This window comes from Symphalangus syndactylus, chromosome 6 (genome assembly GCF_028878055.3).
Source record: "Symphalangus syndactylus isolate Jambi chromosome 6, NHGRI_mSymSyn1-v2.1_pri, whole genome shotgun sequence".
Classification (NCBI taxonomy): Eukaryota; Metazoa; Chordata; class Mammalia; order Primates; family Hylobatidae; genus Symphalangus; species Symphalangus syndactylus.
This window is the reverse complement of record NC_072428.2, coordinates 56,651,654-56,666,163: the sequence shown is the minus strand read 5'-3', so window position 1 is coordinate 56,666,163 and position 14,510 is coordinate 56,651,654. Positions and strand designations below refer to the sequence as shown.

Here is a 14,510-nt window from a genome sequence, read left to right as displayed (position 1 = left end):
GGCTTTCGTTTCTGTGGGTCATATGTATCAACAATTATCATACTAAAAATTGAAATTAAGAAAACTTTTGCATGTCTGCGAATTCTTACAAAAATAGCAATAGCAATCTATTACTTGTTAATATAAATAATATTTTTAATGAAAAATAAGCAAATTTTCCAAAAAAGAAATTTAGTGAGATGAGTGACATTGTTTTACATTTTTGCAAGTCTGTTTTGCAATGTCTAGCTTAATAGAAGCCAGCTGGAGTCTCACATTGTCTTCTGCACTCATTTTGTTACCATGTGTTGTTTAGTAAGAAAATCCAGCCTTATACAGATATGCAGCTGAAAAAGAAAGGAGTATTTTAAGTGCTTTTTCAGATGGTTGTGGATATTCTTGATTGATACTACTCCCAACCTCATCAAGTAATAGCTTTTTAAAGGTACTAGTAGCAATGCAGAATCTGAAACCCTATCAATAAAGTTTTCATACTCTGTTACATTAAAATCCATTGGTCTTTCTGGCACTTTGAAAGGATCTTTACCTACGTATGATTTCATAGCATTATACAATGGTCATTTGGAAAACATTGGCTCATTGAGTTATATATATTTTAAATGCTGACACATTCCATTATAAACTATTTAAAAATCACATGTGTTATTATCACTACCAATCTTATCAAATAAATCCTTAAGGATTGGGCAGCTGCCAATCTCATGGTGGCAGACAGAAGTGATCTGGAATTCTAATTTTCATTTAAAATCCTGAATTTTATCATCAGTTGATTTCCTTTAAGAGACAGGCTCACTTCATTCAGTTTTGAGAAAATGTTTGCCAAATACTTAAGTCTAAATAACCATAATTTGTCAGTCATTCTTTCAAGTAAAGACGAGGCTTTTAAAAAAGCACGTAGTTCACTTAGCAACTCAATTGCACACATGCTTTTCCTTGAAACAACCACTGTATTTCAGTATGCAGCAGAAGTGATTTATGCATATTCTCTTTCCATCACACAGAATACTAAGAAGGTGTGCACTCATGGGTCATGATTTAATATAATCAATTATTTCTACTGCTTCATTAAGGACATTCTTAATTGAACCCCATTTTAAATATATATATATATATAAACTATGAGTACACAGTCTTACAGAAGACGAATACTGCTAGCTGAGTTTAGTCCCTCTGCCTTGATTTGTTCTAAGTGGCCAGCAATTTTATCCACCATCATGTAAATGTCAACACAGTGAAACAGGCAAAAATGTCTTAGTATTATCATGAAAATAATTCCGCCCTCCCAGACCTACTGAGAGTGTTGGGGATCCCCAAGGAACCAGGGACTGATTACACTGCTGCTCTAGGAGAAAAAGGAATCTGTCACTTAAATTCTGTACAGTTGGCACACTCATGTGAAACTATTCAGAAAATCTACTAAAGGCTCAGTACCAACAATCTGGAAGAAAATTAGTTAGTTTCAGTATAGCTCTTTTCACTTTATTCAAAAGTTAAACTAATTCAATGCCTGTACAGATGGCCAATTCATCTTCACATTAAAAATATATTCACAGTATGGTGTGAGTTGTGGTAAGAACTACACATTTACATCATACCTATCAAAAGTCTTTCTTTTATAAGATAAATAATGAGCTGGACTTTTTCCCTGTTCTCTTCCTTACCCACAGCCCACCATCCTTGACATGCATTTGAAAAAGGCAGTTTGGGATAAGTGGCAAGAGCAAAGGCTCACTCTCATCAGCATAAACATGCCTTCATATCTGCCATCTTAAAAAACAAAGCAAACAAACTATTCCACATTCCCACAAAACAAACAGATTGAAAAAAACAAAAACAAAAAGAAACTTCCCTTAATCCCATAGTCATCTCCAGTTACAAACCCATAACTGGACATACTGATGACTTCTTCTATTCAGAAATTTACTCCTCTTAGTTTCCAATTTACTACTCTCTCTTCATTTTCTCCCTACCTGACTGTCCATTCCTCTCAGTTTTTGCTGGTTCTTCCTCCTCTATTCAATTTCTAAATGTAATTTCCCAGGGCTAAATCCCACTGTACGTGTGTGTCTGTATTTGTTTCTCTCTCTTTTCAGCTCTGCGTTCTCTCCCTGGGTAATCTCATCTAGTTCCCTGGATTTAAATACCATCTTTATGCTGATGAGTCCCAAATTTCTATACCCTGTACTGACTCCTGTCCTGAGCTCCAGACTTACATATCCTGTTGTCTACTCGGATTTCTAATAGGTAACTCAAACTTAACATTTGCAAAGAAGATCTTTTGGTTGCCCCACTCCCATCTCCTGGATCTTTCCCCATCTCAATAAATGGCATTATCATCCAAGGAGTTGCTCATACACAAAACCTAGGAGTCATTCTTGACATTCCTTTTTTTCCTCATCTCCCACATTGAGTCCACTAGTTCATGTCCCATAATATATTTCAAATCTGTTCACTTCTCTCCATCTCTACTCTACCCCTACCATCCTGATCCAAACCACCATCACCCCTAATCTGGTCTTCTGAAATAGCCTTCTAACTGGTAACTCTGCTTCAACTCTAGTTCCCTGCAATCCATTAAAGTAGCTAGAATGTGGAGATGGGTGGGTGGGGCCAAAAAAAAGTAGTAGCTAGAATGATCTTTGGGAAAAAACAAATCAAATCATGCCACTTTCCTGCTTAAATCTTCACTCAATGATTTCCCTTTGTATTTAGAATAATTTAGGAAACTCTGCTGTGGTCTCTGAGGTTTTTATATGCTATGCTCCCCGGGTACCTCTGCCCCTCAATTACTACACTCCTGCCACATCAGCCTTCCATCTGTTACCTCAACATAGCTCTTTCCTACCTCAGGGCCTTTGCCTTTGCTATTCCCATGACCTTCAGGAACTTTCTGTTCCCTAGCTGGTTGCATGGCTAGTTCCTTGTCATCATTCATGTCTAAGCTCAACAGTCACTTCCTCAATAAGGCTTATTTGACAATTTAATCTAAAGTAGGTCCTTTTCCAGTTATTTTCTATTATATCACCTAATTAATTTCCATCACAGCACTTATTGCAATCTAAAATGACTTTCTCTGTTTATTGTATGTCTCTTCCCATCAGGTTATAAGCTTAACAAGGCAGGGATCTTTCTTTTTCTTTTATTAAAACAGCTTTATTGAGATATGATTCACATAACATACAATTCACCCATTTAAAGTGTACGACTCAAATTTGCCATTTAAACCATGTTTAAGTGTAAAATTCAGTGGCATTGATTATATACACAATGTTATACAACGGTTGTCACCATCTATTTCCAAAACTTTTTCATCACCCCAACAGAAACTTTGTAATCATTAAGCAATAGCTCTCCTATTCCCCCAGCCCTCTAATGTGGCTTTCTGACTTCATGAATTTGCTTTTCGTAGATATTTATATAAATGGAACGCTACAATATTTGTCCTTTTGTGTCTAGCATATTAACAAGGCAGGGATCAGGGATCTTGTGTATCTTATTCACTGCTCTACCCACTGCAACCTAACTCAGTGTACACAGCACACAGTACATGCTCAACAAATACTGTTGAATAAACTAACGAATTTTAAGCAAGTCACCTAACTTTAAAAAAATTTTATATTGTATCTATTAAAGGGGTACAAGATGTTTTAAGGTATACATGATGTTTTGATATACATATACATAGTGAAATGATTACAGTAGTCAAACAAATTAACATATTCATGGATGTGTGTGTGAAAAAAACTGTAGAAATCTACTCTCTTGACAAATTTGCAGTACACAATACAATATTACTAACTATAATCCTCATTCTGTATATTATATCCCCAGACTTATACAGCCTATCTAACTGCAAATTTGTATACCCTTCAGCCTGCTTCTTCCTATTTCCTCCTCTCCCTCCCACTGAATCACTATCCTACTCTCTGTTTCTAGTTATTCAACTTTTACATTTAAGATTCTGCATATGATTGAGATCATACAGTCTTTGTCTTTCAGTGTCTGGCTTATTTCACTTAGCATAATATCCTCCAGGTTCATCCGTGTTGTCACAAATGGCAGTGTGTCCTTTTCAGAGGCTGAATAATATTCTATTTGTGTGTGTGTGCATTGTGTTTGTGTATCACAATTTTTAAAATTCGTTAAAGTCACTTAACTTTTCTAGATCTTAGTTTCTGTGTGATGGTGCTGTATCACCATTCATTATTAATTTCTTTAGAACTTACAGTGTTTCTGGCATTGTGCTTGCTAATGGAAAAATCATGATGTGCAAAATAGTTTTGTCTCCATTCTCAAAAACGTTTGCTTCCTTTTCTATCTGAGAATGTCATCTTCTTTGATTTGGTGCACTTTTAGGATGGAAATATATAGAACAGTGAAGTATATAGAAGTAAGGGGATCTCTGCCACACTTACCAAATTATGTGATATGACACTGGAGGGACAAATGTCAAAAGCCAAGCTGTCCTCAAATCCGTTTAATAGCATCTGCCCTTTTTACTTTGCAGGGTGATGATAGGGATCATGTGAATATATATGCATGTACTTTACAAACTATAAGATTCCCACGAATGTAAGATAAAAGTATTATAATTTTTGTTTTACATTTAATTTTTATGCTGAGAATTAAAAGCAAATTTCTGTTCTCTACACGAATTCTAATATAATGTACTTATGAACTAACTGAAATTATGGCAGGATCTGGTTTTTAAAGTCAACGTCAATTATGCTGCACCTGAATTTTGACAGGCCCATTCCTATAGCATTACATGCTAGCCAAGAAGGAAGGCTATTTCTAACTGAAGAGGCTGGCACTTGACAAATATTAATAAATGGTGCTGAAAACAAGGCATTTTGCTTCACTCACTCTCAGTACTTAATCCAGCACACACACACACCTTTAGACAGCAGTGACATGAAGAGGGCAAGCAGGCCTTACCAGTGCTCTCAGCTCTTCAAACAACACTTGAGGATTTCTACTTGAAGGCCTGTCTCTCTAAGCTTGTGCTTTCAAAACTTGGGCTGGACTGATCCCAAATACTGAAGTAACAAATATTACTAAATTTTGTCATTTCCTCTACCAAAAAAGTGATTTTACTACTACTTCTGGTTGTGATGAAAGGTCCTATTGACTATTCAAATCCTCAACCAAGTTATGGATGCAGTATTAAATGACTTCACTCCTTTTTCTCTGGCACTTTAACACATGCCAATGCTTTCATCCACCTCCACTAATGTGGCTTATAAATTACTGAGGTGAGGCCATTTTAATAGTATGATTTGTTCACATCTTGAGAGATGGGGTACATATGAAACTGGCTGAGAAGACAAACTCCCCTTTGACAACATATATTAGTCTACATGTCTATAAAAATAAACCTTCAAAAGCTGGAAATATCTGATTGCTATAATGCTTGCTTAGGAGCCATAACAATTAATGGTTCTTTCATTTGTTACAAATCAAAATGTGAAAAAGTAATGGCAGTAAGGTCAAAGACAAAATGAAAGCTTCCCCGAGAAACAGCGAGAGACAGAACAGACAGAGCTGAAGCAAAAAAAGTGAAAGGTCACGACTGTTCTAAAAGTTTCTAACTGCTTAAAGGGCTTCCTGAATACATTTTGAGATATAAAAAAGCCAGTTTTTAAGAAGTTTACTGTCCCCTCCTTTTAAAACTGCCTCTAGTGTGATTAAAAAAAGAAAATCCACAGAGGAGGATACTTGCTCCCTATGGATTCACAGTAGTTAACCTATTGATTGTTCTCTCAATTTTCAAAGAGCATATATAAAGCTGGAGAGGATACACAATTACCACAAGCAATCCATTTCTCAGATGAGTAAAACTAGGTCAGCATACTTGTGGCCCTGGTTCAGTTAAAAATAAAGTCAGAGGCCTCTTGGGAAGTGGGGATCAAACAGGCCCTAGAGTTGAGAGTCTGATGAGGAGGGCTGACTTTGCTAAGTTTTTCCCTGCACATAGCCTCCATCTTGGTCTTGCTCCCAAAGCAAACTGTGGTATTCTTAGCAACACTTTATATGATCCTTTGGTATACTATCCTTTTGGGCCCTTGAGAAGAAAGAAGTGTGTTTGTGCATGTGTGTGTATGTCTGTACAAATGTGCATATCGTATGTTTGAAGCTGGAATATATGAGGAAATACAGGCATTTCAGCGGGAGTAAGTTTCACCAGGAAGCTTCAAACAGCCTTCTGACCTTAGGATCTAAGTGCCTAGAGCAAGAAAGAGAAAATAGGGCAAGAAGAGAAGTCCTGAACTCAAATCAGAACTTAGTTCTACTAAATGATGCCAGTTTTACTCTCAAACTGGATGCTGTGGTATCTACATGCTCTTTGCACCACGGCTGACATCGCTGGAGGAGCCCTCTAATTTACTTCTTCCTTAGTGCAGTCTTAGTCTGAGCACTTTTTTTTTTTTTTGAGACACAATCTTGCTCTGTCACCCAGGCTGGAAGTGCAATGGCACGATCTTGGCTCACTGCAACTTCTGCCTCCCAGGTTCAAGAGGTTCTCATGCCTCAGCCTCTCGAGTAGCTGGGATTACAGGTGCATGCCACCACATCTGGCTAATTTTTGTATTTTTTAGTAGAGATGGGGTTTTGCCATGTTGCCCAGGCTGGTCTCCAACTCCTGGCCACAAGCAGTCCACCCATCTCAGCCTCCCAAAGTGCTGGGATTACAGGCATGAGCCACCACACCTGGCCTCAGTCTGAGCACTTTTGACCAGTTCTGTTTAAGCACTGCCTTTTCCATGGTATGACAGAACTGTGATCAGCAGAGTGGGAGCCCAGCAGTCTTGGAATTAAAGCCCTGCTTCTTTGACTGAAATACTTGTCTGCCAAAAATGGAGAGTGGGCAAGCATCAGTTGTGGGAAGAATGGCACATGGAAAGGTGAGTCATGGGCCAGAGACTGTCAGAGGGCTGCTTTCCTGGAGCTGGAGTGGAAGTAACAGTAAAAGTAGTATGGTTGAGAGGACAATGAGTGTGAAGGATGAAGCAAATGATAAACTGAAGATTGCAATCCAGAAATCTGACCCAATTTCAGAAGAGGACAACAATCTTAATAAAAAACAAATTAAAAAATCTCCACCATAGGGCCGGGCGCGGTGGCTCACGCCTGTAATCCCAGCACTTTGGGAGGCCGAGGCGGGCGGATCACGAGGTCAGGAGATCGAGACCATCCCGGCTAACAGGTGAAACCCCGTCTCTACTAAAAATACAGAAAAATTAGCTGGGCGTAGTGGCGGGCGCCTATAGTCCCAGCTACTTGGGAGGCTGAGGCAGGAGAATGGCGTGAACCTGGGAGGCGGAGCTTGCAGTGAGCCGAGATGGCGCCACTGCACTCCAGCCTGGGCGACAGAGCGAGACTCCGTCTCAAAAAAAAAAAAAAAAAAAAACTCCACCATTAAACTGAGGTTGGTTAACGGGAAGAGTGGCAGATGACACCACATAGAGGAATAATTCTAGACTTTGGGAGGCCGAGGCGGGCGGATCACGAGGTCAGGAGATCGAGACCACAGTGAAACCCCATCTCTACTAAAAATACAAAAAAAATTAGCCGGGCGTAGTGGCGGGTGCCTGTAGACCCAGCTACTTGGAGAGGCTGAGGCAGGAGAATGGCGTGAACCCGGGAGGCGGAGCTTGCAGTGAGCCGAGATTGCACCACTGTACTCCAGCCTGGGCGACAGAGCGAGACTCCGTCTCAAAAAAAAAAAAAAAAAAAAAGAAATGAATAAGGGAATGTTTAGCAAGTCGTTAGGTTCATGTGGATAAATGGCAACACAGGCTGATAAAAACAAAAGCATCGCAAATCTTATTACTCTGGTAAAACCAAAAGGTCTGAGGATATAGCTCATAATGTATTTAAATAACAGCCAAATTGTGGATATTCATCCATGTGATATTCCAGTTGGAAGGATGTCCAATGAAAACAAAACAAAACACTTGTTATTTATAAAAATAAATAGGCCGGGCATTTTAAAGGCTCACGCCTGTAATCCCACCACTTTGGGAGGCCGAGGCAGGCGGATCACGAGGTCAGGAGATCAAGACCATCTGCCTAACACGGTGAAACCCCGTCTCTACTAAAAATACAAAACATTAGCTGGGCGTGGTGGCATGTGCCTGTAATCCCAGCTACTCGGGAGGCTGAGGCAAGAGAATCGCTTGAACCTGGGAGGTAGAGGTTGCAGTGAGCCAAGATCACGCCATTGCACTCCAGCCTGGGCGACAGAGCAAGACTCTGTCTCAAAAACAAAAACAAAAATAAAAACCAAAAAAAAAATAAAAAACAAAGGAAGTTAGTCTTCCTTTATAATTAGAAAATTTGTGGAATGCTTACATCTTGAAGTAGGGCCAGAAGTTCTAAAGAAATGCTACATATTTCTTTCAGGAAAATACAAACCTAGGCATCTGATAGTCTTACTATGGCATACGGAAAGACATTATTTAAGTGGGATACTAACTGATGTGATGGTGAGAGTGCCACAAACATCCAAGACAGACTGGAAGGGCCATCTGCTTGGTCTTTTCCTTTGGGCCCTGAATAATAAAGTGAGGAGACCATGAAGTACTTGCAAAGGCACTGAACTTTTACTCCATAAACAACAGTGCAAATTGAGTCCCCAGAAATAGTCTAAGAAAAGAAAATTACAATTGGTCAAGCTGCAGAGCCAAGAGATGATGAAGCCCACACATCCAAGTATAGTCTACCAGCAAGTAAAAATACAGAAAGAGATTCTGAGTTTAGCAAGTAGCAAGAGGATTCCAATTTGTATTCACTGCTTCTCTGTAGTCATTTTAAGGGCATGGAAAAAGACTGTGGTCAAAAACAGAACTGTGTATTACTAATGTAACTGGTTAAATACAAGGGTCAACTGCAGTGCATATTTATAAAGAAAAAAGGCTGGCAATCTAAGGAAATAGGCTGTGCATGGGAAGTAGGAGAGAAGCGAAGAACAGAGACTTACCTGTGCTATATTTTTGTTCAGAAGATAGACACCATAATCAAACTGCAACTTCTCCCCTCCTTTTGGATACAGTGGAAACCTAAGAAAGGTAAAGAAGGATCAGATATTTTCAAAAGCTGAGTAAATACAACCTCCAAGTTGTCAACAGAGGCTGAAGTTTCTTAGATACAGCATAAACATCTGAATTGGACTAAGTCACCTACTTATAGTCATTGCAATCTACTGACATCTTCAGAATATTAATTAAGTCAGAATAACAGCTGCTTTCTTTCAAAAGAAAAAGTGAACAGGTCACAGAACAAGGAACTAATGTTTAAGAAAGTGACCAACGCACCCCAAGGAGTGGAGGCCACTGGTTCCTATTTACATATCATAAACTTGCCACCTTAGCTAAGATTAAGATCCCAGAAATTTTTCCCTCTAATATCTTGGACCTGACATCTCAACTTCTACTAAATGGGAGAGGAAGATTAAGAAGGAAAAAAAAAATCAGACTTAGAAGCAATATATAAGATTTCTGTTTCTTTTAAGGTGACCAGTGAAATCAACAGTGCCAATATGAGCCAAAATTCATTAAAATATTCATTCACATTTACAGGGATGGCTATTTGGATACAACTTCTCTAAGGCAATGTGCTCATGCCATAAGGCTCTCATACATGACTTTCCATTTTAACTTGCCTCACTGGAGCAACAAAGGCATGCGATCTGGATCTTCATAAAGATAATGAGTTATTTTAGAGAGTAACTCCCCTCACTATTCCCCTTCTTTACATCTGCAAATGAAGAAAAGGTTAGAGTATACCTATAGTCTAGTTATTGTTTTCTGATTCTCAAGATCAAGCAAGTTTTAGCATCTGATACAGATTTCTTTACAAACAGATCAATTATTACTTAGGGTCAAGAAGAAAACTTCATCTTCCTTACTTCTGCGATACACAATTATTCTCAAGAATAAAATAATCTTATTGAAATGAATGGCAGGTGACAATTACTAGTCTTAATTTCAATTGTCTTTTAATTGCCTGAGGAAAAGATACATTCCATAAAGCCTAGAGGATATATTTTCTAGAGAAAATAAAATAAAATAAACAGAATTTAAGGGCTTTATATTAAATTCTCAGGAGTTGCTGGCTATATAGTATCCAAAGGTAAATTTGTTACACTATAAAATTATAGGCATTGGGGAGTGAGCAAGGTCATGAACTGTATTTATTCTCTACTAAAGGAACACCAAATGCTTCACACAACCATCAAGAAGACAGAGCTTTATATTTAATTGAAACAGTAAAAAATAAACTAGGACATGTGGTTTGGCCTCAAATTGAGATGCGTAAAAATGACAGCATAGCAAATTCAGGATAAGCAAAGTGCAACACCAGGCTTTTGCAAGATGTCTGGGAATCATTCAAATTCAGATGGGGTAGCCTGCAAAGAAACGACATATTTGCAAATACCCAAATCTACTACAGTCCTAAACTTCTGTGCTGTCTAGCTGTTATTCTACAAGCTTCAGATGTAGACTATCTGAACAGCTCTCCAAACCCATAGCTATCTCTATTTTCAAGGTATAAATCTAGAAACTGTTTCATATGTTAGAAGAGTAAATTGAGATCAGCATACATTGAAAACCAACCTTCAACATTCCTAAAAAATTGATTTCACAACATTTGACTTTATTATGACTTCAGTGGGACTTATTTATACAAAAAGCCACAAGGTATGGTTCAGATAAGGCAATGCAAAGACAGATCAAATATTAGGACAGAATTTACACTTTATATTGCTTTCAAATTCTTAGGTCACTTGAAGTTGAACAGTATAATAGCTTATAACTACCACGCATTCATCTTACTTTGCAAAAGTACATGTATTTATAGATCTATCAATCTTGAAAAATACCCATTTTAAAGGGTAAAACCTATTATCATCAGAACATAAGATACAAATCTTATATTGGAGAATTACATTAGCAAGCTATAGAAGCTTTAGATAAGAATGTGGTCATTAAAGTACAACCAGAAGCAGGTCCATAACACCACAAAGAGGACTCATTAAAGGAGTATTACATTAAATAACTGGAGGATGAACTATGTATTTCCTATGAAGATTCAATGCAATTTATTATTATATTCAATTAAAATGGCTAATACTATTTTCAAATTAAATTAAATTTCCACATTGAAAATTCACTGACTCTACTGTCTTCACATGGCCTCATTTGAACTGTAGAGCCTTATTTCAACAGTGCCAATATGAGGCCAGCTGGCCTGCAAGCGCCACGCACAGCCCCGGTTCCTGCTCGCGCCTCTCCCTCCACACCTCCCTGCAAGCTGAAGGAGCCGGCTCTGGCCTTGGCCAGCCCAGAAAGGGGCTCCCACAGTGCAGCAGTGGGCTGAAGGGCTCCTGAAGTGCCGCCAAAGTGGGAACCCAGGCAGAGGAGGCGCCGAGAGCGAGTGAGGGCTGCGAGGGCTGCCAGCACGCTGTCACCTCTCAATTTCATTTTTTCCTTCAGGAACCAAGAAAGATTTGAGATTCTAACGCCAAAGAGTCATCATGATAGGTAGCAGCTAAGGTTGCAAAGTAGACCGACTGAAATCTGGTAAGTGAAGTACCAAAAAAAGAAATTCCTATGTACAGGCTGAGCCTGAGCAGGATTTTTCTTTTTTACTAATTCACATATATATACATATACACACCTACAGAGAAGTAACACATGAAAAATATATCACACACAACTTGAAAAAAACTGTGAAAAGAAACTGATTTTCAAACTTTAAATATTTATAAAAGATACACTATTATAAACACGACCCTCTCCCCACCAACCCAGACATTTCTACAAAGGACTCCAAGCTGCTAATAGTTTCTTGCCTTCACCTTCAGAGCCTCACATCCAAATTTAGTTATTTGATGGCAACTGGGGATGAGGACATGGCTATAGTTAATTCAAATTTTTAAATCATACATATTAAGATTACTTCTGCCACTCATATTTATAGAAAATGTGACGACATGGACTCAATATATTCTGAGGCAATGACTTCACCCCAAACTCGGTATACTTTCTCCTGTCCAGACTAGTTTGCCATTACAACTTTTCTCTATCAATTATTTGGACTTAGAGTGGCAGTCAGCTTTACCCATCTGATTTGCCTTTTACATATGCAGTGCTTCACCAAGCTGACAAGTCATTTCCCCTCTGTAACATTCTCCATTCCTGCTGCCACTCTGGATAATTCTTTGTTGTGGGGTGCTGTCCTATATACTACAGGATGTTTAGCAGGGTCAGCATCTCTATCCTCTACTCACTAAAAGCCAGTAGCACTCGACTCCCAGCTGTGATAACCAAAAATGTCTCTAGACATCACCCAATGTTGCCTGGGTGGGTGGGGAAAGGAGTTCAAACTGCCTTCAGTTGAGAATCATTGGTCCAAGCTCTTATCAATTTGCTTACTACCTAGCCAGAATCCTTAATGCCAGTTCATTCTCCATATCACTGTCAGTTTGATTTTAGGAAGCCCAGTAGGTTTTTAAAAACTGAATTACAACAGAAAAGCTACAGTTTTTCTAGTCTCAGCTCCATTACATACTTAGTTGTTATATGAACTTGGGTAAATCATAACTAGTTTAATGCTAAGTTCTTAAGCTGTAAAGTGGAGAAACTATCATCTTTCCTGCCCTCTTCATAAGCATCTTGTGAGGATATAACACCACAAGATTGAGAAAGGACACTGCAACTGCAAAGCATGACACAAATATAAGTTATTATTTTCTTTTAAGTCAGACCTCTTACCATGTCACTTCTCAGCCCTGCTTCATAATCAGTTACTGTTTTAAATTTCAACTCCTCTGCCTACCTTTCGAGGCCTAAGTGATCTGACCCGTCTGCCCAATTTATCTGTCACCTTTTGCTCAAGAGATTTCCTCACAGTGCCACAAACACATCAAGTTCACTTTTCTTTCTCTGCCTTTACTTACTTCTCGAAAGTGTCCATCTTTCTTGCTTTCCTATCTAAATACTATTCCATCCTTTATGAGATCTAGTTCAAGTTGTCACATTCCTTTTTAAATTGCCCTTGACCACTCCAGGACTCAATGATTCCCCTTTGACCTTCTTGTTGCCTATTTAATGCCTAGAGATTGATTGGTGGTTGTTTCCATATTCATTTATCTCATGCTCTGGTGGTAATGCATTAATTTTCCCACACTTCATGATTCACATTCACATGTGCATAATTCTTGTTCTTGCTGCCTCATGCTTTATTTGACGGCTATATCACATTTAAAGAAGTGACCAAAATTAAATCAGGGTATCTGCCAAAGACAATAAAATTCTTTTTTTTTTCTTTTTGAGATAGGGTCTTGCTCTGTCTCCCAGGCTGGAGTGCAGTCGCATGATCATGACTCACTGCAGCCTCTGACCTCCCGGGCACAAGTGACACTCCTGCCTCAGTCTCCTGAGTAGCTGGGACTGCAGGTGTGCACCACCACACCTGGCTAACTTTTTGCATGGGAGGATAGAGACAAGGTCTCACTATGTTGCCCAGGCTGGTCTTGAACTCCTGGGCTTAAGCAATCCTCCCACTTCAGCCTCCCAAAGTGTTCAGATTACAGGCATGAGTGACCATGCCCGGACCTAAAACTCATTTTAAAAGACATTTTTCAATGTTTGTTTTCCCAAAGTCCCCCCTACAACAACTATAGTAAATTGTGAGTTAACTCTGGTATGCTTAGGGGTTCAGAAATTGGGATAGATAATAACATGAATACCTACTGGGCTCCTCCTGTGGAATACCAGTCTGTATAACTGGTGGGATGACCTACTGTCAGGAGCAACCAGTTCTTGGTTGGCTATGATAAGTCTTAAGGCCACATGAACTTCAAAGAAGCAATTAACAAAACAACAACAACAAAAAAACCACAGGAGCCTCATTCAAGTCCTCCACAGTGACAATAACAACAACAAAAACCTGTGAAAAAAATGTTAATGTAAAATGCCAGCAGCATGCAATCTGCCCCTATTTTTCCCCCATGATCGAGTAACGGAAGTGACCAAAAGCTACAGACCCATACTAAATTATTATGGCCAAAGTAAAGCACCTGGTAGGTAAAAATGTTTTACCCTGCCAAGACTAAAGAGGGAAAAAAAAAACACCTTGCATTTTTCTGCTACGTTGTATAGTGCCACTGAAGTTTTAACTGTTGATGGTAATGCTGTGAAAGCATAAGGCAGGCCATAGGCATGTGAGATGGAAATGGCTGACTGTGGGGGTTACACTGGGGACTGAAAATGTTTCAGCATCTGTTTCCATGTTAAAAAGTCACATTTATTAACCAGTCCAAAAATGTACTCTTTAAAAAATAAGTCATTTTAAAATAATATTTCCGTTTCCATTTATCATTTAATATTTTAACTGTATTCAAATCTATTTTTTAAGTTTCCATTTTTCTTTGGGTTAATAACTTTACACTAAGGGCCATTTAACCTTCCCCCATAAGTGATATCTCATTTTAAACATCATAA

General features: G+C 38.7%; 1 protein-coding gene across 6 annotated transcripts in view; it reads right to left on the bottom strand.

Moving 5' to 3' along the window:
* UVRAG (UV radiation resistance associated) overlaps positions 1–14,510 on the bottom strand; it is a 334,573-nt gene that overhangs the window by 67,304 nt on the left and 252,759 nt on the right. For 5 of the 6 annotated variants that reach the window (XM_055282980.2, XM_055282979.2, XM_055282981.2 and 2 more), the window contains one exon: positions 8,984–9,062. In XM_055282980.2, the coding sequence (XP_055138955.1) occupies positions 8,984–9,062 (79 nt within the window). Of the gene's footprint in view, positions 1–8,345; positions 8,833–8,983; positions 9,063–14,510 lie in introns of those variants that run through there. The other variant, XM_055282982.2, reaches the window with a different exon arrangement.